At 41.3% G+C, this 23,727-nt stretch overlaps 1 protein-coding gene across 1 annotated transcript in view; it reads left to right on the forward strand.

Annotated features, from left to right (window-relative positions):
- Positions 1-23,727, forward strand: part of pik3r3b (phosphoinositide-3-kinase, regulatory subunit 3b (gamma)) — a 191,814-nt gene that overhangs the window by 80,155 nt on the left and 87,932 nt on the right. Inside the window, exons 6-7 of the mRNA XM_041039885.1 lie at positions 6,114-6,306; positions 8,560-8,645. Coding sequence (XP_040895819.1) covers positions 6,114-6,306; positions 8,560-8,645 — 279 coding nt within the window. The remainder of the gene's footprint in view (positions 1-6,113; positions 6,307-8,559; positions 8,646-23,727) is intronic.

A 23,727-nucleotide genomic window follows, 5' to 3' on the forward strand; every position in this document is an offset into this window, starting at 1 on the left:
CTCAGAGCTGTGTGCTGTGTGTGGGCAGTGTGCGTGCCAGTGTGTGGAAATAAGAACGAAGACACAAGGACAGATGAACAGAGCGATGAGTGTGTTGGTATTTACTCGTGCACGTTAGTTGAGTTTTTCAGGACGGAGGCTTTCGTCTGAGCTTCCAGGAAGTTCACACCAGCTTCCCTGTAACCTCCTCCCAAAATATTTTTTGACTACTCTCCTCAAACTGAAAACCCCTCAATTATGTAAGTGCTTTTCTCTCCGACCTCGTCCCGTGAAGTGACAGCCCTTTTTTTGTTTTACTTATTCATGGAAACATTTTAAGTCAGGATAAACCACTTTGAAAGGATACAGCTAGTATTTTCCGGAGGCCGTCTGAGGTTAAGCCTGCTGAAATTGAACTTCTTATTTGGGAGGGGGTCACTCGAAGAGCATAGAGTGATTTCTTCTGTGAAATCAGAAGATATTATAAGATGGGTTTTGAGGTCTGAAGCATTTAATTTGTATAGTAAGGATAAGTCAAGCAGTAATATTGAGGGATCCTTGAAAAATAAAACTCTGAGTCTTTTCTGTTCCTCTTTGCTGTCTTTTTATGAAGTCATTTAGGTATGTACTTCACTCACTGCGTACCAGAGGCTCTGATGGATTCCTCAATCAGATATGTAGCTACACATATTCAACAGCAACATACAAGTTGCCTGAGGTGCCAATGTAAGTTTTTTTTGTGTTTCTCCATTTGTCCTCAAATCCATTATCTGGAGCCTGATAATGAGACTAAATGATCAGATCATTTTCATTTTATTATTCATTATTCATCCTGTTATTTTTGGACTCTTTTCTGTTTGGGACAATCAGCAGCGCACGGCAAGTCTGTCCTTTGACGTCATTTTTACTCAACATAGAAGCTGTGGTAGCCACTGTGTGGAGTAAAATGACTGTTAAATTCAGCATTTCATATACCTGTCCACCAAGACGATGTGAAATTTTCTCAGTTTGCCATCAGCAAAAACGATTTTCTTTGTCATTTTTACACTATAATTATGGTTATTACACTCTGTACATACTCTGTATATACCTGAGATTGAGAGGGTGCGTTGTCTTTGTGATTATTTCCATATGGATGGAATCACTGAAATTTTCCTCATATAAAGACAGTTTCCGTCTGTCCCGTCTTAGTCTGATCCCTGAGATTTGCTGATGTTGTAACAGTTAAAATCCCCTCTCATTCCTTTTTATTTGTTACCTCTCCTCTGGCTGTTGGGCTCTTTCTCATCTGTTTGATCTGTGTCCATTTTTCAGTCAGTGGCTCATCGTGGGGAAATCCCTGCACAATGTTAGAAATAACGATAACATGTTCAAAGTTTGAAGGGATTTTCAAAAACCTTTCCAACCCTACTGGCCTGTATTGTAACAAACACAATTTTGATATCACAAGATCTACTTAAGGTCATGCAGTCTTTAAAGATACCAGGGTGAATTTGGGCACATTTGGGCATCTGAACATAAAATCTGGCAGCAAAATATGTTCTCTGAAGCTAAATCCAATCTAAAAAATGTAAGTTCATGTGCGTCATCTCAGAGAACTCCATTTAACTCTCAAATTACTTCAATCATCTTTCAATTCAGTCTTTATTCTGTGGGTTTTTTTCAACAACAGAATAATTACATTTGTTGTCATCAGATGGCTGTAATCCTCCAGTAATCCTCCTCTCATCTGTCCCTGCAACACCCTAACCACAATCAGCCTTTTGTTATTAGGGTTATGCCATTTTTCTGTTTTATTATTGTCAGCTTTTTTTTTTCAAAGAGGGACGTGAGGATTGTTACACGTGTGAAAGTGCTTTAAATCATTTTAAAGCAATGGTGCAGAGAAGAGATGAATGAAGGTGATGCTGTTTGTGATTTGAGGTCAGTTGGAAGTTACAGCTTCTCACTTCTCACTCAGGTGGAAAAGTCTCTTTATCTCAGCGTCATTCATTGCCACCTCTCTGCTCCTTCATCCTCCTTCTGTCTTTGGTCTCTGAGTCACTTATCTTAATAATTTAATCTGAGGCCTTCTCCACTTCCTTCCCTCTGCCCTTTTTCTTTCTTTATTCATTTCTTTCCCTCACACCGTCCCTGCCCCAACATGCCTATTTTTTATCCTCACCTCGTCTTTTCTCATTCATTAGTTTTGCCGGAGTTAGTTAACCTTAATGGCCTAACCGAGGTCATCGTCCATGAGTGTGTGAAGCCAGCAGAAGGTGAGACAGTGTTTCCCCATTTTCTTTGTGCATCTTAACAAAGCAGCTGAAACTGCCAAAAGTCATAAAAATGTGAATTATCTCCAAAATTGTCCTGCTGAGAAGCTCTGCGTGAACCCATTTCTATTAACTAAGGTCACACACATTCACACACTGTCCAGTTGTCCAGTCTCCCAGAGTCCCATGGGGCCAGATGTACAGACCAAGTTCATTCTCCAGCCTTGACCTTTACTGACCGTCAGGGTCAACCACAATCCATAATAACAGACGGAGGAGGTGTGTGTGTGTGTGTGTGTGTGTGCGCGCGCGCGTGTGTGTGTGTGTGTGTGGTAGCCATCTATGCTCAGTAGTGGTCAGACAAAGAGAGGTGACTTCCATGACCCCCATCAGGCTGCAGCAGATTGTCAGCCATCCATCACCGCCCACCTGCCCACCCAAAACACACACTCATACACACACTCATACACCTCAAGTGTCCCTGAACTTCCTAGAGTCTCTCAAGCTCCTGGGCAGCAATGGAAACCCTGTAGTTTTGTTAAATTCCCTAGATGTTATTTCTTTTAAATGAATCTTTTCACATTTTGAAACAAATTTAAAACAAATAAAATCACTAACAAGTGAAAGGAAGCAATGTTCAAGGGTTTAACACATTTAAAAGATTGTTTATTCATATATAGGTTTGGTTTTGAAGACCTTGAAATTGACTAAATTACACAGTTGTCACATAAATACTAAAAGTGCCACTGAATCCAGGGAAGTTTGGACTTTGATTTGAAAACCTGCTTAATTCAAATGAAAAGCAGGTTGACAGTGTCGCTGGTGGAGGCTTGTTTGCTGCTGAGAAAAATGTGTGTGTGATTTTTAACTGAACTCTTGAATTTGGTTTATTAAAATGGACTTAACATTACTACCAGTAACTTTGTGTGTCACCAAATCAACCAGACCTCACACAGTGAGCCACTTACATTGGTTTTGGACAGTTTAAACCACATAAAGAGCTGACATGTACTGTACATGTACAGAAACATACCACTCATACACGATGCACAGTACATACACAAGTACACACTAATGGTTTTTAAACAAAGCCTCTTGACTCCACCCACTGAAACCCCTTGACCTCTCCTCTCTGTCTGTCTGACCTTTGACCCCCGGACACCAGCCCCCAGCATGGTAACACACAGGAAGCTAGATACCCTGATATATGTTTGAAGCTTATACATACATACATATTTTGCACAGACATTCACATTGATAATCGTCTCTCTTTCCAACTTGTCAGCTGTGGTCTCTGTTTCCACCTTTATGTCCAGTCCCATACATCAACACTGACAGACCTCAGACATGCACAGACCGTCACTGGTGACATTTAATCCATGGGACACCATGGGCTCATGGGAAATGGTGTCTGTAATAGGCTACTTTTTTTTTTTTTTTTTTTTTTTGAACGTTATGATTGTATTACATTAAGTTAGTTCTAGGGCTGGAGCTTTAAATGGTTGTGTTTTGAAGAATGTGAGTTGGATTTTGAATACGTTTTCTTACTGCTGGAACAGAACCTTGATCTGCAGAGTTGGGAAAATATTGAGCCCTTTTACAGCTGTTCCTCTCCTGCCATCCGTCTCTCTCCATCTGTCCAGTCGGTCACCTGTCAAACATACAGTCAGTTGCTCTGTCACTTCCTCCGTCTTTCTGTTGGCACTCTGTGTTATTGGAATTGATTTGAACACTTTACTTCCTGCACAGAGGGCCAAATACAGCAATCCCTCATACAGTCAATCAATACATATCAGAATTCTAACACCTGGATACACACAGCCTGGACACATGCAGAGCACTGCATCACACAAATCACTGTACAAAATATTCATGTCGAGGTAGAGGTGCAGCTTAGCTGTGTCAACAAATACACAAACACATCTCCTCTGTGTCGAGATGGCATACAGCTTTCGCCAGTTTCATCCACACTTTCTATTCACTAACTGTAAGTAATAAAAGCTCAAAGTGAAGGTGAAGAAAGGGTCAGAAATGTAGTTTTATGTATTTTTTGTGTATTAGCTTAGTTGTATTTGTGCTTTGAAAATAATACACAACACACATAAGATAGAAGATGAATACTTTATTCATCTCCCAGTGGACATTCACAATAACATAATACATAATACTGTAGCTACTGTAAAATCTCTTAGTAATTCTTATTTTCAGAGTAAAAAATCCATACACATAAGAGGTTAAATATTTAGGGTTGTTCGTGTTCAGCATGATCAGACTGATTCTTATGCACCTTAGTTTTCTGCACCTGAAGCTCCAGACAACAAAAAGCTGGTTTGGATGAATGTTCCCTCCATGTAAAGAGGCAGATGCTCTCACCAGTTCTTCTTCATTCGTATTTTCCCAAAATGTTGACCTGTTTCTTCAACTAAACAAAAAGTCATTGTGTTTTTAATTACTTTCAGTTTAATTAACATTATATGTTGATATTCATCACATTAAAATTGAAAAATGAATTAGTGTACATCTCAGGAGAAAACAATTATGTATGACTATATGTTTTTTTTCTAAGGATGAGTCCTGATCAGGTTTTCGATCAAAAACTATGGCTTTAATTTCACTTGAAGACAATCCGTTAATCTAACAAGCACAAACTTGATTATAAATTTAGACATATGAAAATGAATCTAGAAGAAGAACTTTGTTATAAATGAAATCCCTGAGCAGACAGACAGATTCAGACAGAGATAAATGGTTTTGTGGATTCTTGAGCTGAATGATATGTCTGGTGTTCAGTGGCAGATCCCTGCTCTCCCACTGAGCTTCCCCGTCATAAACCCAGCACACAGCAGACTCAGGCACAGATGTTTTCTTGTTTGCAGCTTGTTTGCGGTGGTAAAAGGCCTGTGGTGAGAGCGTTCGTCAATACGTCTGGTCGTCTTCAAACACAGCCTATTGTCTGAACCCCGGCTAATACTAGAAAAGGAGTTGGCATTATCCCCTGTGCCGCCTCCCGCTGTGACATTTTTTACAAGCATCCGTATACGAAGCCCCTGTGATTTTCTCCATAGTGTCTGTCAGGCTAGCTGGCTAGCAGCTGGCTCCTGGACTGGGTCTGAATTCAAATCACTGATGTCCTGCCAAGGCCATACATCTCCTCAAAGTCAGTGAGATGTTGCATGCTCGGATGGATATTGATGGAAGTGCTGCTCACAGGGCGGCACAGCAGGGAAGTCTGCTCTGTGTTCAGTGTGTATGAGTGAAAGGCTGGAATATATTTTAATGTGATTGGTGTTTATGCATGTGACACACAGGCTGTCTGTCAGATGTTCACCAAGCACTAAGACACACAGATGCACATTACTCTTAATTTATCTGATTATTTGTCATATGATGACACAGTCTATATTACATCTTTACAAATATGTATTTGTATTTGCAAACATTATTCAACACAGAAACACTGTTGAATAATGTTCCTTTAAAGAAGACTTTAAAGGAAATCCTACTCCAGTCCACGATGTCTTTAGCCAAACTCAGCATAAGGATTATTTGCAAAACTGCAAATCTCCTGGGTTTTTCACACACACACAGTCTCTAGAGTTTAAAACACCAAAAACAAAACCCATCCATTGAGCAACAGCTCTGAGGATGGAAACACCTTATTGATGAGATTCTTTACAACTGTGCTGAGCAGGAAAACATCTCAGGATGGACAACACAGTGAACTTCAGTATCCTCCCCAGTCTCCAGACCTGAATCCAGTAGAAAACCTTTGGGATGTGGTAGAACAGATTGACAGCATGAATGATGTTATGAATCACGTCAACATGGAGCAGAACCTCAGAGGAAGGTTTCCAACATTTTGCTGTTCTTGTCTTATAGAGAGTCAGAGTGTGGAGGAGTGTGGGGAGAGGCTGAAGAGGATCCTGGAGTCTCCCAGCATCCCTCAGGCTAACCACCAGCTGTTGGTCCACCTCAGCAGACACCTGGCCCGGGTCAGCCAGCACAACCAGGCTGGCCCTCGCCTGCTGGGACAGGCCTTTGCCGAGGCCGTCTTCAGGCACTCCCCCCTCAGGTACAGAAGGCTTCACCCCTCATTCATTCATTTACACATTAACTGATTACACTTTGTTAATTTGTTTGTTCCGGTCATCACACACATACGTTATCATCAGCTATCAACAACTCATACATAGTTTAGCACTTACTTGAAGCAAATAACAGGAGAAGTGGAACAAACCTTGAGTCACAGAGGAGGCAACCCCATCTCTGTGAACTACTAGTTGTGGAAGGAATTCCATCCACTGTACATTCCCGATTCAGAGTGTTCTTAGCAATAATATCCCCAGTGTTCCTCAACAAGGAAACACAGGAGTCTCCTGGGTAATGTAATGATCAAATAGCTTTGTTCTATGGCTGCCAGTTTACATTTTTTTCATCTTTGTTTCTTAAAAATCATGTTTCTTTCTTTGTCTGTTTGCTGTAGTGGATGGCTCCCACTGCTATGAAACTAATGACCTTAGCTGGCATTGCCATTGATGGTAAAATGTGTCAGATGCATGGATCAGAGTTGTAGCAAATTCAAAACACTTCATCATTCAAATATGGAGCTAAACACCGCACCATAATTCACCCAGAAATGACTGAGAAACCCAAAGAGGACTGATTTAAAATGCTGAATGTCTTATCTGATTTCTACAAAGTGTAATCTTTAGCTTCAGCCTGCCATTAGCAGAACACACAACCAGATTCTTAACTCTGTGATTGGATGTTTGTTTCTGAAATGCACCTTGGCAGCTGTAGTTGAATTTTTTCCTTCAGTTTTTATGTCCAAAGGCTCGTACCTTTGACTTTTCTCAAAGAACCAGATATTTTCGAACACAGTTGTTCATCTGTTGTGCTGATGATTCAACTGGGAGACTTTCATGTCCATTCAATACCTGAAGAGGTGCAACTGTCAAGTCAAGTGAACGTGATATATTTCTCAAAATAACCTTTTCCATGTTGCTGCTCTTTAGTTGCTGTTGGGAAATTGTTAAGATGGTTAAGTATTGATGACATTAGCGTTTTACAAAACATTAACATTTTGTTCTGTATATGCTTCATGGTCTTTGAAGAATTATTTAAAATCTGAGTTCAAATCAAAACATGAAAACCACAAATGATAAGGTACTTCCCACATTTCCCGCTGTGAAATGTCATTTAAGCTTCTTAGCATTTCAGCCATTTCTTTAGTCTTTCCATTTCTTGCTTAAAACCATTGATTGTTCCAACCACAGTCACTTCTCTTGGATGGAAGGAGTATTCCCATCTCATTGAGCATTTGTCAAAGAGCTGGAAAAATAAAACAAAAAACATTTTGGTTGAATGGTGGGCATCAGTGTGGCACTTTTTAAAATCTACAAATCGACCACGGCTCATTTCCAAATCAAATCAAAATTGAGCAAAATTGTCTTCATCCAGCACAAAGACCTGTTATTTTTGTAGAAAAGGATCTGCCTTTGCTAAGCATGATATTTGGCTCAGCTGTAATATCAACATCCTGTAGTTTAAGAGCTGAACACTGAGAGAATGGCATTAACAAGGCAGATGGTATTGTTTTGTTTCTCTCTACCCTACACAAGCTCGCCTGTGTCTGTTTTTCCAGAAATTACCAAGGAATTTCTCCTTGTGGCAGTGTGTGCGGCGGAGATGTAGTGGAATTATCGAGGCAGTCAGTGAGTCACAGGCGCTGATTGTTTGCATAGCCGGGTCAATCAATTCACCTCTGACGTGCACAATGGGCGTATAAAGAGCAGGGCGGTGTATCTCAGCATGCCATTCTGTTTGAACCAGATCCCGAGTTAGCTTATTTTGTATGCATGTGGAAATGTTAATTAATCCTTGATAGTTCTGTTGTGCACGCTGCAGTCTGTAAACATTTAGAAAAGTCACATGTTTTCCTATTGGTTTGCCCATATTGCAGCACACTGGATTCTCAGGATGGTCAATATTTTTCCTATTAGGATCATGAAAGGACCGAGAAACTGAATGAATATGAACCGATCCTACTAAGCAGTGTCTGTGTCTAAAGCTTGATTCAGCTGATTCCTCTGCCATAGAGCTTCATTGTTAAAATACATCAATGAGCCACATTGTCATGGTCACTGTAGCTAATGTTGACTCAACCCACATACAGTACATCACCCTGCCGCCATCCTGCTGTTTATGTCTAAACATCAAAGAAAAGTGCTTGTTTTAATGGCATATGAGAAAGCTAATGTTATCGTTGTTCAGTGGTGTCCTTTACACCTTGACTGCAGTTTATGTTCACTGTTTTTGTCAACAGTGCGGATGTGAACCCGGAGCATCACATCAGGATTTTGGAGGCTCTGATCGACACAGGAGGTCTCATGGAGATGCAGGCTGCTCCAGGTAGGAGAGTAAACATGCACACAAACGTTTTCCCTTTTCCATCTGTACACATTTACACCCTTTTATTCTTTCTCTTGATAACCTTAACATTTGTTTGCTTGCTGCTCTGCCACAAACTGCTGGAGAAAACACACGTTTGGTTGATGAAATATATGAAAAACTGACTTTTTGCCTTTTTTAACTTTGTCCTCCATTAGTTCAGTTTACAGTCTAGATGTATGGAGTTTACAGTAAAAAAAAACATGGTGGTATTGTGATGTTTTTCTTTTAGTATTAGTGCTTTGCTGGACAGTTACAGAAGAAAGCGCGGGTATGGATGTGAATGTGGCAGGTCTGGTTTATTGTATGTGAACTATAAAATGTGTGCTTTAGAAAATTCTCACCTCAGCATCAGTTCTCCAAAAGCACAAAAAACAACATCCCAACTTAGAGCAAAAGGTTTAGGGCCTGAGGTGAAACATTTTCAAGTACGAAATGTTTGAACTCGACATCAGGTGTTCAAGTGCCCCCTGCACCATGGACTCCATGCTCCATGGACTCTGGAGCATATACAACTTGAAGTAAAGATATACCATGTTGCCCCAGCTTAGGAGTGAGGATAACCTCAACCTCAACTGTCAGTGTTAAGAACTTCTTCTGACAGTGGTCGACTTCCAACAGTAACCTTAAAGACTTTTTCATTGATCTTATCCCCACCTCCTGTGTATCTCAAAAATAGAGAGAATTTTGAAGGCTGTTTTTTGATTGTACTTTAAATTGTGACATTTGAAAGCACTGTAAATAAGTAGTAACTGATCATACGAAATGTACAGGCTGCTGAAGCTTGGTTTTTGACAAACTTGCACAGGCAAGCTTAAACCTGCGGAGAGTCTTTGGTGTGTATCTGCTGAAATAAAACGCTGTGAAGAGATCAATCAGGCTCTATGAGGACCAAGGAAAGGTCAGACAGCAGGTGTGTGGCTGATTGCAAGGGCCGAGCCAGTCTGCTGAGGTCAGTGTCTAAGGGTCACTGCATGTATGTGTGTGTATAAATGTCAGTGGGTCAGTGTGTGTGTGTGTGTGTGTGAGTGTGTATAAGGTTGTACTGCTCTGTTGAGGGCCATAGTGTTTAGGCCAGGGTCGGCATATTGGTCGTAGCGGTGAGTATTGTGGCTGCTCTGGGGTTACGCTTCCTTTATATGGAGCTGTGGTGTTCATTCAGAGGTGATACTGAAAAAAGGTCATCGGACTAGTAAGCAGATGAGAGTCAGATTTATGGTTGAAACATGACCAGACAAGAACATAACCTGGACAAAATCAGCTTTACCCAACACTGGATTGATAAGTAGGTCGGATCTTTCCTCAGACTTTGACAGTCAATCGTGACCCAGTGGATAAACATCTTCATTACATGATTATTAGCAATGTCACGGCCCTGGACTAGCCTCTTTAGTTAAATTGCTAATTGTCTCATCTGCCTTAGCTAGTGCTTCTGTGGCGTCCCATGGGGTCCCCCCTTAGGTCCACTTCTTATTTTTCCATTCATGCTCCTGCCTGATCAGATGAGTGGTCAAAATTAAAGGTAATATTTGCTGTTTTGCTGGTTAACTTTCAAAATTCTGTCTATCTTAGATAAACAAACTGACTCTCCAATATATAAAAATATTCACAGCCAACAACTGCCAAGATTAATGAGAGGAAGTCTGATCCAGTTATGTTTGGACTCCCTGACTCCATCATCACCATTATTAAAAACTCTAGCAGTTATCTGCCTAAGATAATATAATGATAGATTTGTTTTTTGGCTCAGAGCATGGCTTTGGCAAGTTAATCTGGAGGAATCTGGAGAAAAATACCCCTATTCATAATCAAATCTTGCTCCTAAAATGTATTTCTAATCAAGCTGAGGAGTCTGAATGGAACAATCATTCAAAAATACCCATTTGAAAGAAATCAGCAGAAGTGAAACTGACACTTTAGTCTTCAGCTTGTGGGAAAATAACACTGACTTTGTAGTTAAAGAAACAGTTCGGGCATTGTAAATCCTCTGTAGAGTCAGACTTCTGTATAGGCTTCTGCTTTCAGCCATGATGGTGAAAATCATTACTCACTACAAAGCAGTACAGCAGACAGACAGACAACAAACACACATCACATAGAGCCACAAATCAAAACCTAACCACAGGTGGAGATCTAATGTCATTTGTTCGATTTTCCTTTTCTGTGGGTGGCTCGCAAAAGGACAAGATGATGTCTGGAGGACAATCAGTAGTTCATGAAATGAACCTTATTATCCTGCAGGTTGGGGAGACAGAATGGAGACATCAGGGGTCGGGTGTGGGCTGCCAGTGCAGATTTATGATTTTTCCTGATTCAGAATATCAGAATATTCAGAATATAATATAATGCAGATGTTAAAATGCAACACGCACATCCTCAGGTTGATTTAAAATTTCTAAGCACAGTCACCATTTCATAGAGCTTCTCCTCAGGGCGTCATCAGCGTTTCATCGTGTTGGGAATTGTCTCTAAATACAGATTTCTTTTTTGGTTCTTCTGTGAGCAGTTGTGTTGATACTGAACACATATAAATGCATTTTTATTCTCATTTAGAAATTAAGAGAGAAAAAAACAAAGTGTGCATATGTGTGTGCCATTGCTTGAGTGTCTCTTGTAGGTGTGTGTGTGTTCATTGGCAGACAAGCTTACATCACAGTAACAAAAGGACCAGAGGGAGTCTTTGAAGTGTGTTTTTTTTCTAGCCTCTCTTATACAACCCTCTCTGTGGGGTGTTCGAATGAAGCCTGTGCTTTGTAATCAGGGGAATGATGTGGGAAATTGCATTGATGTAACACACTTACACTGTTCTCCATCTTCTTTTATTCTCTCCGGATCTCTGTCTGCATCTTATTTACATGTAGTCACATCATGGGTTCTGCATATCCGGATGGATTTTGTCCAGACAGGGATTATCTGCTTTAAAAGGCATGTGTGAATTCTGCCAAGATAAATTAATGCTGCACAGCTACTTCAGAAAGTTCTTACACCCTCCTGCCAGGAGACATACACTGGAAGAGTCTTTTTAACTTTGACAGACATGCTGACATTAACAAACTGACATGTCTGTATGCAGAACATACACACGTACATAAAAGGTAACAGATATTATATGTAAATGATGAAATGATGATGGACTTGTTGGTTTGGCATCAAACTTGTGGCTTTTGCATCATTTAAAGTCTTTAAATCTCAAGTGAACTAGGCTGTGATATCTTGTATGACTGTGCCTGAAGGCCAAATTGTTTCTACCTTTTGGGAAGAGCCTGTCACCTGAAAGAGGGGCGAGGTGACAGCGGCACCATTTCAACCATGTGTTAAGGAAAGCTGACGCTGGATCTGCCAAGAACAATCCACTCTGCTGAGATCCTGTGGGACGTTCAGCCACTGTGTCCACTCACATGTGACTGTATTTCACATTCTTATGCGGTACACTGTAGTGTCAAACAGTACTGCATACTGTGAGTGTTGTATCATTTTAATTTGACAGGGTTATCTTCTAACCCTGTCTAGTTTTTCATGTTTTGAATGGTTTATGGTTCAACAGTGTTGTGTTTGTAATAGACTTGCTTCCATGCTAGGATGCAGAGTGTGTCCTGTAGCCTCCATAGTAAACACTGGCCTTATTTGGTTTTCAGCACCTTGCATTGGTGGTCTACACAAACATTGAGGTGTTCAGCCATTTAAGGTGTGTGTGCACGTGATTATCTCATGTTGCTGTTTTGGTGGCAGGCAGGGTGACTGCATGTCTGACTGAGCCTCTCTTTGTTTGATGAATGCAGGCAGAGGAAGAGAGAGAGGGAGACAGAGAGAGGTAGGCTACAACAGGGAGGTCAGGTTCATGTGTGAGCATTTTTCTCACCCATTACCTCCCCTGCCACCCCTCCAGACAGCATTAGTGGAGGTCAAGGGTTACCACAGTGCCTGTTGGCAGTATGTTAACCCCTTAACAAAGGTTTGTGAGTGTGTGTGTGTCTGTGTTCACGCCCGTTGACCTTTCAGGAGAGCTGCTCTCCAATCCTGTTCTCCAAATGGAGTCTGAATATACGACCGGTTCTGCTCCACCTGAGTGCAGCAGCTCAGCACCTCTGTACAATGTGACTCTGTGTGTGTGTGTGTGTGTGTGCGTGCGTGCGTGCGTGTGTGTGTGTGTGTGTGTGTGTGTGTGTGTGTGTGTGTGTGTGTGTGTGTGTGTGTGTGTGTGTGCGTGTGTGTGCGTGTGCGCCTGCACGTGCACTCGACCCTCTGTGTGCACATCACTCCCCTGTGAAGCTTTGGCCTCGTCCAGCTGATCTGTCAACCACCACGACAAAATCAGAAGGAAAAAAAGGAGGATTGTAAACTCCCAAACACACCCATTCACATTCTGGTCCTCTCTCTCTCTGCTTTTGTTATGAGCTGTTTTCCTTCCCAGGCACGCAAGCCGTGCCCGCAGCTTGGCAAGAATACGACATACACTAACACACTCACACCCACTCACACGCTGACACTTTCTCCACACACTGGTTGTCTTCTTGTTGTTCTCTCTCAGGCCATTTATTTTGGCTGCTTATGTAGCCAAGAAGGGTATGGTGGTAAAATCTACTGTTCATAGAGTTCATCACAAAGCTGGCAGGAGTTAATACGACTGACAGGACCTCCGTCTTTGTTCACATCATTATAGTCCTTTCTTCATATTCCTCCTTATTGAGTCTTTTAATGGATAACATGGTTTATTACCAACTGAGTCTCAGCTGTCATTTTGGTTTCTTGTTTGTGGGTAGCCTGTCTTACCATAAAGACTCGGAAACAGCTAACCTGGCTTTTTTCAAATGATTTGCCACATTGTTAAGCTTACATTAACTAGAAGTTTTAACTACTCTAACTGCTGTCCCCTTAAAAATAGTTGATGGTGTTGGTTGCCAGTGGACAAGTTTTGGTCGTGGTACTGGCAAAATAGTATCAAACCTGGCTCAGGTGAAGGCTCACTGTGTGTATGGTCAAGGTCCGGACCAAGGTCGGTCCACTGTGTGGATGACCTTGACAATATCCCAAACTAATAAGACACACACACACACTCACTGTGCCAAAGTCAGAGCTGAGAGCACCCAGAAGCATGTGAGGGCATGTTTGTATGTGTGATGTTTGTATGAGAGGGAGTCAGACACAGAAATATTACGTGTATGTCTATATATACAGTACATGTGTTTATGTTTGTTTGTATGTGTGTGTGTTTGAGTGTGTGAAGGGTTCACAGTTAAGTCATGTCCCGACTCTCTCCCATTGGGAGGTAAGTGCCAGCTTAACATCCAGTGTAATCCTGCTGTACAGGGTCAGCTGCAGGGCACACACACACACACCCACACACACAGACACCCAAGTATGTGTAAATATGTCTAGGGCATCATCATCATGGTTGTATAATGTGTTTAAGGTCAAGTGAGTACTCAGCTTTTAGTGGGTGTATTTATTAGTATTTGGCATGTTTTTGGGTCTTTGTCCAGCCTGTCTTCCCCCAGCTGCATACAATTACGTGGCTCACTGTACTAGCTAATCACACACGCACACACATGCATACAAACACTTCAAGCCATCATCCATCCTCCCTCTTTATTCTTCCTTTGCATGAAAGAATTGTCATGTTTTGGATGGAGTGGTTCTGATGGCAGGTCACAATGGGAGACACTGACTTTATAATACTTAACATCCTCTAAAGAAACACTCAGGTGAAGCTAAGCTGAGTGGCTGATGGCGGCCTGATGACCTACTTTAGTGCAAAATCAGTACCGCGTTGTGAGTGTGACAGGGAATGATGAACGACGATGCAGCACTGACTGACAAAGCCGAATTCAAGGTCATTACTGCATAAATATCCTGTAAAGTTATGTAATTATTATTCAGCTTGTTTTGCAGAATCATATCTCTACGGCATAGTAGCAGGTTTTCCCTGGACCTGCTCTTTGGAAAATACCTCTTTATAACATAGTGAGGGAAAAAAATTGACCACTCACTGCATTACTGTTCTTTTTCACTGATTAAAAAAAATAAATGGTTATGGAGATCCACTTTTGGATTTCAAATCTCCAGTCATCTCTCTCTCTCTCTCTCTCTCTCTCTCTCTCTCTCTCTCTCTCTCTCTCTCTCTCTCTGTCTCTCCTTCACCATACCATGAGGTCAGGGGTCATGGTACAGCAAGAGATGAAGGTAATGGCCTTTGAAATGGCTTTGTTAGCTGGATACAGAGAGACATGTGGCCTGGTCAGTTCCAACAAGAGGTCAGGAGGTGAGGGTCGCAACAAACACACACACACACACACGCATGCACGCACACACACACCGACACACACACACACACACACACACACATACACTAACATGCACACAGAGGCAAGGCCACTTCTGTCAATCTAAGGTGGTCATGAAATCATGGAAGCCCAGGTATGGAACAGTTCCTCCTCATAATGTTCCTAGTAAGGTTAATGATGTAACTGCTTATCAGAGTAGTTCACCCTCCATGGTGGACTTGGTGTACCTAAACTTCCAAATATAGAAGTACAGATAGCGAACAAAGACAAGGCCACATCCCCTGAAGGTTGCAGGCAGGTCAACCAGGCACTCAGTGTCTAATACTGTTCACGGTTCTAAGGATAGCTCTTCAGCAAGTCTATTGGTCCACCACTTTGGTTCACAGTGACATATCTCCATAACTGTTTGATTTTCATGAAATCTGATGCAGACATTCACGGTCCCCACAGGATGAACTAGAATAAGACTTTGATTCCTTTTGGCTTTTCATCTTGCTCTTAAATGAAACTGACATTGTTGGTCATGTGTGAAACTTCTCCAAAACTATTTGACTTGAAATTTAGTGTTGATGCCCTTTGTGTGTGTCCCTGTGATCTGGTGCTATCATCAGATGTGCTTCCCTTTGTCCATTGCATTAGTTTATGACCAAAAACCTGCAAAACAACACCAATCAGCAAACGCTATACCTGCTAAACATCAGCATGTTCATTGTTAGCATGTTAGCTGTGCTTCAGAGCTCTGGCTGCTAATTGTGGCTGTTTAACCAACAGCTGCATGTTTTAGTACCGTAACTTTGTTTAATCAGAAAATGTCTTTCCCATATAGTGACATATTTTACAGCACATTTCTGGCTTAGTCGCAGCACATAGAACATACAACATAGGTTACAAAACATATAATGCAGACATTAAGATGATGATCATGAAAATTGTTTTTTCTTTATCCCAGAACATGTCAGTTGTATTTAATACAGCGTTCTCTTCTCTAAACCCTTGAGTCGATGATTTAATTCAGCCCCAGATGTTTAAGACGTTCCTCAGGGGACAGAAGTGCCACATTTAAAAGGTTAAAATTCAGTGGTGTAGTCCTCTTCCTCCAATATCACCATCCCTCAGCCGTACACTGCCTTATCCCTCAGCTCAGTCTCTATTAGAGGATTATCTTATAATACTCATCATCCAGCACGCTGCTCTCTGGTTGAGTTGTTTTATGAGGCATTCTGGGAAGAAGCTCTCCCGTGGTTAATGTCCAAATTCTGCTGTAATGTGCTCATGTAAAGCTTGAATTAACATCAAACAGCCCCTGGCTCCCATGTTTATCCCTTCATATGTAATTTTAAGGATCATAAGGTCACAGGAAAGACACTTCCTGCCATAAATTGCCCCTCTGTTCCTCCCTCCCTCCATCTCTCTTGTTGCACAGGGGGGTAATCGAAGTCCTGGCCCACCGGTGCTCCCAGTGGCTGGTTGGACTCTCTTCATTTGGCCCAAAATTACTATTGAATTTCCTAATGTCACTCTTCATGCAGATTGACATTCATTTATCCTGTGTTCTGAAAGACATCCCTTGCTTTTCCAAAAACAAGATTCTTTCAGCCATGGAGGAGGCATTTTCCTGATTCTCTTTCACAGTTTTCTTGTGAGCGCACTTCACAAATATTCTGCGTTTGTTGAGCAGATTCAGTGTAATTTTTGTTTTTCTGCTGCTGTTGTTTTTATTTTTGTGTTCCCTAACACTGCACAGAAACTGTCAGCATGGAAAATAGAATATGGCGTTTAACTGCTTGCTGTACTCAAACCATGACATCCTGAATGTTCTACCAAGGGTCTTACTGTAGCAAGCTTAGCTCACTAAGTAAAGGAAATTACACTAGTTGCTCATGTTACCATACATCATTGAGGTTTAACAAAAAAAAAAAAAAAATCTGAGATAATTTTAGGGAAGCTTCCCCTAGCCTCTTCATAACACTGCCTATGTGATGTTTGTTTTCCGTGTTAAACCAATAGTCATCGTTTTTTATGCATGACCAACCTTAACTGTTTATTAATGTAACCATGGCGACAACGGATCTCTGAGTGCTTATTTTAAGCCAAACCATGATCTTTTCCTAAATCTAACCAAGTGCCTAAACTCAACTGATTCACCACCTTAACCAAGTGTTTATTATTGTTGTCATGTCAGCGGAGGTCCGGAACAACTGATGCTGATTTGTTACTATGGGTCGTATCCGAGGATAGGGACAAGCGATGTATATGGTTAAGTTGGAGGACTTGTTGCTCCTGCAGTCTACATACATTTATTTATGACTGGATCCATGTAACCTCATAAACATTTGATTTTGCACAATGTTATCTGACAGCCCTGCTTTTCACGCTTGTGTTAAATAAAGTGGAATTAGAGTTCAAGTCCAGTTTTCTGTTCAATGTCAGCATTTCAGACATTGTCTTGGGATGCACTCTCACTGAAACAGAGTGTTGCTTGAATTGCATCAGCTCTCACCAATAAGAACCCCACACTCTTTTCAGGACCTGATAGCTGAGTTAAAGGAGTTCAGAAGTTGAGACACTCTAGTACTGAGAGGTGATACAGTTACACTCAGAGAATAATAATATGGAAATGCTGCTAAAACTGTGCTGCAAGCCATCAATAATGCATTGAACTTATGACCCAAAGTTATAATGATGCACATAACTACATGGTAAAGTGAAAAATGAAACATCTGAATCGCCCATGTAGCAATTAAAAAAGCTTGTTTTTGCTTCAGCTCAGCGGGACAGTGTGTGAGCACTCACACAGGCCTACAAAGGCGTGTGTGATCGTCTGTCCGGCTCCCTGCAAGCAGACATGTAGCTTCCACCAGCTGTGTGTGAGACATTTGCTGCGCTGAAGGGCAAATGTGATGTAAAGACTACGAGGCGGGATGGATGGGTGAGCTGAAACCAGCCATGAATACCAATGTGCTGCCTCCTGTCTCTGTCTCTGTCTGCCACTACGGCAGTCTCTCTCTACAGTATCTCTCAAGCTCTGTCTCTTTGTTCAGCCCTTCTCTTTCTCTGACATGACTTGATGGGGCCCGAGAAATCAGAGCAGCAGTCTTCTCCAAAACGTGCGTGTAATCGCTCATCCAGAGAAGGAGAGGACTCAAACACAGACAGAACAACAACAACCAACAGTTAATGTTAATGACAACAGTTATAAAGTTTTAGTCACCAAAACTTGGTCATAGATCAGAAAACAGTCATGATTTGATTTGTGACCATTTCTTGTGATGCCCTCTGTGACAACAATTTCCACTATTTTCTGGAAGCTAATGAAAATGTCCTTATTGACCTTTTTTGGAAGGTGCATCAGGGAACAGTTACATGTAGGTAGTATGACTTTAGCTGTGACACGGACAACGTTTTTGGAAACATTGCATTTTAAATTCTGGGTCATGATATCATCTATCAGTATCTATGTTTCCATCTCCACGTCTGTAGGTCTGTTTTTGACAACTTCTCTCCCTCCAACTTCCACTGAGGTTATATTGTTTTTCAGCAGTAATAATTCTGTTTTTAAGTCAGACCCACTGTTTTCTCCTCCTGACTCAGCCGATGTGAATTACTAATGAGTTGGTTTTCTTTACCTCTGGGCAGCTCTGAGAACAGCTGGCCCACAGAGTGGGCTGATCAGTATGCACAAAGCATTTCATCCTGCCTTGTATTTTGTTGAATTTTACTTCTAAATTGGTCAGTTTGGAGCAGCTTTTGGCCTTGCAAGGCTTTGTGGATTCAGCCTCCAGGGTTGTTGACTGCAGATGATATGAATTAGGCCTCTGTTGGCTAACCTAGGTGACGAATTGTTCGTGGTAAGTTTAGGAAAAAACTGACGGAGGTTTCGTCTGGGGATAAGTAGGTGTTTGTAAGGTCCTTTTCCCCCTCACGCTATATCCAGCCTCTTATCTCTGTCCCAGCATGCTCTATGGTCAGCTCCACAGCATGAAAGAATTCACCCATGATTAAATAAATAGTTTATGTTGATCATCTGTTTTTCTTCAGTCAACTCTCATTATTGTAAAAATGCATTTGTTTATTTATTTATTTTTAGGCCACTGGGGTGCAAAAGAACATGCCGGCACTCTTTGCTGACATATCATAGCTGTATAAAGGTGGTATAGCTGACACTCAGTGCTCTCCTTCCACATCCAGCTGACACAGATCAACAGGATCATCCCATTGGTGTCATGTTTTTGTCCATCTGATGAATGTAAGTTCAATATTCCCTCTGATTTTATCTCTCCACCAACTCCTGAGAAAATATCTGACTTTTTAGCTGCTGTTTGGTGTTGGGTATGTAGTGCACAGATACCAAAAACAACTACTACAACCGGAGGTTGTCAATCAGTTCTCAGCTTGCCGGTCCTTTTTGCTGGTCCCAGACTTTGACCCAAGAACCTACCACTGCAAAGAGCCCTGTCCAAGTGGCACTTTGTTTCCTGATGTGTAACTCTGTATTTGGTCCCTTTCTCTTTTCAGTTTACACCACCTCCTTGTGTTTGATTTTCCCCTCACATGGTTTCTCTTATCATTGCTATGCTGATGATAGCCAGGTATATCGATTTACATTGCAGATTGCATTGTTTATGCACTAAATGCATATTAATCCACCGCTGAAAATAGTCCAACAATGGCACTATTTAGGCCTGTTCAGATTCAACAGGAGATTAAATGACTTAGATTTCTTCTTTTTTCTGGCATCTTGACTTTGTACCTGACCTGCTGTGTTTTATGTTTTTTATGGGCTCGACGAGTTATAGCAACACACTTTAACAGCTAATCTGTAGCAAGCTGCCCTGCTAGCCTGCAGTGCTCTGCTTGCTCAACCACACGGAAAGTTATAGAGCCCCATTATGATGCTCTATCAAGCCCCTCATATTGCTTGAAGGTCAAGGGCACTTTATATGAAAGATGTGAAATCTGCCTGATATTATAAGGACTGAGATAGATAAAAGAGAGAGAGAGGAAGAGAGAGAGAGAGACATTTTCCTCCTCAGGTTCCTATAAAGAGACGATCTCACCTTTCCTTTCATGCTGAGAGGTTTATGGGCGGCCGGGGAGCTGTAATTGGTGGCTGACAGGCCGAGCTTTGAGGCAGCAGAACCACAGGTGATGGTAATCTGCTGGATCTCATGGCACACATACAGCTGGCCATATACGTGCTGTAGCTACACACACACACACACAAAAACCAGGCCACATGTTCTGATGTGTTTGTGGTGCCTTTGAGGGACCAAGAATAATGAGTTTTGTATTCTCAAAAGAATAATAAAAAAAACTCTCTCCCTCTCTTTGTCTCTGCTTCACACAAAGAGACATATTTATTATATAGAGAATTTTATAGGCTCCGTTAACATTTCCAAGCAGACAGTGGTTTATTTTCAACTGGTTTCTCAGTGGTGAAAAAACTGCGCCAGAGGGTCTCCCACATTTTGTTAAATATTAAATAATAAGTACGATACATGTGAAGCATGGTTTAATCACACTGATCATCCTCAGCCTTTCTGGAATGCTTCACCTTATATAAGTGACCTTGGACAGGTACAGTGTGTTGGCACACATCCCTCCCTTACACTCAGGTGATGTCATTCAGGTTGTCTTAGAGACATATGAGCTGTAAAGTATCACATAAAACAACAATGTGAATCAACTTGTGACAAATTAAACAGAGAAAAACAGAAAATTAGGACTAAAATTCTGAATTATCAGTTAATGATGATGATGAGGAGGATGATATAATGCAATAATGCATATTGTGATATTGCCTTCAGCTGTAATCATGGACAGTTCAGTCATGTCTCTTAGATCTTATTCTTGTGGCATTATTAATTTATTCTGATACTGTACTCATCAAGTTAATATGTGAGATTTGGTCAACAACACCAGTTCTGTATAGAAAAATCTAGTCCCTTCTTTCATTCACTCTGTGAAAAAAATCAAATTGGTTTAATATTTCCATTCGTCTGGACGGCTGCGTCACTTCTGGTGCAAAACCAGAATAAACAGTAAGTGACAAACTTAGTAGGAAGAAAAGGTGGGGTGTAGCTCCTGGTGTAGCACACTGGGTTGATGGACAGCAGAGAAGGGGGAAATGCTCACTGAAACATGCTGAGATGCAAATAATGCATCGGTTTCACAAGCCATAAACCAGCCAGTAAACTAAAGAGACCGTGTGTATCTGAGAGAGAGATGTATTTTCAGGCAGTGGGTGATGCAATGTTATTTTCTGATTTTATTGTGAATCTGTTTGTGATTCTAGCAACAAAATTATGTGAAATGATGCAACCATGGTTTCAAAATGGATCCTAAACATTCTGTACTTTCACTGTTTACTGTATTTTTTTAATTTCTGGGACTGGTCTGCAGCATAATCAGAAACTCTTTCACATTTTAATCACTTTAATTTTTTTTTTTTTTTTTCTTATTGCAGCTTTCTGTTGCATGGGAACATGAAATTTACGTGAACGTTTGTTTAAACTTCTGCTTCAGAAATCGGGTTATTTGTCAGTGATGTCGTGTGTCAGACCGTGTGTGGAGCCTTACCTGAGTGTTTCAGCCTGGTGGTCAGTGTTTGTGTCCTGCAGGCTGCTCTGACCTCATCTCTGGCATTGACTCAAAGCCTGCAGCTAACAGCAGATGTCCTATGCTTCTCCTCTCTCTCCTCCTCTCTTCTTTTGCCATGCATCCCTTCTTTACTGCCATTCTTCTCATCTCCCTCTTCCTTCTTCAGCTTCCTGCCTGATTCTTGCATTCCTCAGCCTCTCTATCCAGCTTAACTCTCTGCGTCCTTCCCTCCATATTATTATTATTTATTTTTTTTTGTCACTTGTTGTATTATCACTGTCTCATTTGGTCCAGTTTCCTTCCAGAATCGGCTGTATGACTGTTCCAAAAATGTCTCACATAAATGTTTTCTCACTTGGCACCTAGATGTATATGGTTCAGGTCTGGTTAAATTTAACTGTAACCACTCAGCTAAAGTTCAGGAGTAAAGGGTCATGGAAAAATATTTCAACTTGCACAAAAACTTTGTGTTTAGTTCAAGGTTTTATGATACTATTTCAGGAAGAGATAGGAAGACAGGAGAGAGAGGGGAGGAAAGGTTCCTCCAACATTAGCTACATGAAACATAAAAAAAAAACACACACATTTGATATTAATCTGTAAAACCTATTCTAAAACCTAGCTCGCAGAGAATAACCTGTGTAAAGTTACAGCATAACATAAAACCTGACATCCAGCCATGGCCTTCAATTTCAGTAGTCTGTGGGGCTGCAGCTAACATCTGCTCAGTTGCTACAGTGGCTGTTATTGGTGACTAAACCTGCGCTTGTTTTGTTTTCCATGTTAGGGAGTGAACACTGTTCAAAATACGCAAGAAACAGTAAAAAAAAACTCTACGTATTCAGGCGCGTCAGATGTCAGCATGTGCTTTTCCCCTTCAGCACTTCTCTGTCATGATCATGCTGTGTCCTCACTGGGCTCTCAGTCAATGACCTCATTGTGCTGTGACTTCTTATCAGGCGGCTGAGAGCGGCTGATCTGTCCCGAGCGCAGCAACACGCTCAAGGACCTCTGATTAAATTAGCTTCCCAACGAGCTCAGTGTGCACACTTTAATTCCAGACTTTCTGAATAATCTCATTAGCTTCATTTTGTCTCGACCTAAAGGGATTCCCCTTGATTTCAGCGCACAGCTCGCACACAGACACACACACACACACATAAATTGACAAGCAGTGGGCCAAAGCACTTTTTTATGCAATTAGTCAAAAAGTAGGAGAAGCTCCTGCTGTGGATCGAACAAGTGGATTCTGTGTGTGTGTGTCTGTGTGTGTGCAAGAGTGACAGTGTGTGTATTGCTGCAGAGGCTCTGTGTATGAAATGGTGAATTCTCCATTGTGGCTCTGGTGTCACTTAAGGCTTTAGTTTGCAGCAGCGCTGAGCTGACTCTTAAACTGAAGAATGAAAGTCTCAGTGGGAAAGTGGAAGATGGTTTCAGGAGACAGCGAAGCCTTAATGCACAGAACAATAAGGCTGGAAAAAAATTCTTTCACCAGACAAGAGCACTGAGATCGAATGATTCAGCAGAACCTTGCATTCATTTAATGCAAGTGTTTCCAAGATTCTAGTTTTTACAGTATTTGTTCATGGCAGCTACAGAATGATTAGGTCAGGGAAAGATTGTGGTTACTGTGGCAGAGGTATGGTTAGGTTTAAGTAACTAAAAAAGTTTATGTCTGGGAAAGATCATGGTAACAGTTAAAACAAAAAAGCAAACAGGCCTCAAACTCTGGTCTCTTGCACATCTATAGAAATAAATACCTCACGTAAACCATCTCAAACCAGCTCAAGGCCATTTTGAAGAAGGACGAAGAAGGAAGGAAGAAATCATTACAGTTTCCTACAACTAGTGAACTCACCTCATTTTAAGGCTAGATGATCACAGCGACATGAAACTGTTCACATTTGGTTTCCTGCACAAAGACTAAGCAGCGAGCACAGGACACATTTCTTCTCTCTGACCTCAGTTTTTTCAGAGCATAGTTTGACCTGCAGAGATAATTTATAAAGCTCAGTAATCTGTGATTCAGACTGAGAATTCTTAGCCTCTGTAGACTGTAACTGTCTAAGCTATCAAGGTCAGCTGTCTGAACAGGAGTTTGTACATCACTCCTTTGGAATTTAACATTTTTTTGCACTGCAAATTTGTCTCATGTTTTAACT

The sequence above is a fragment of the Toxotes jaculatrix genome, chromosome 6 (assembly GCF_017976425.1).
Source record: "Toxotes jaculatrix isolate fToxJac2 chromosome 6, fToxJac2.pri, whole genome shotgun sequence".
NCBI classification, from domain to species: Eukaryota; Metazoa; Chordata; class Actinopteri; family Toxotidae; genus Toxotes; species Toxotes jaculatrix.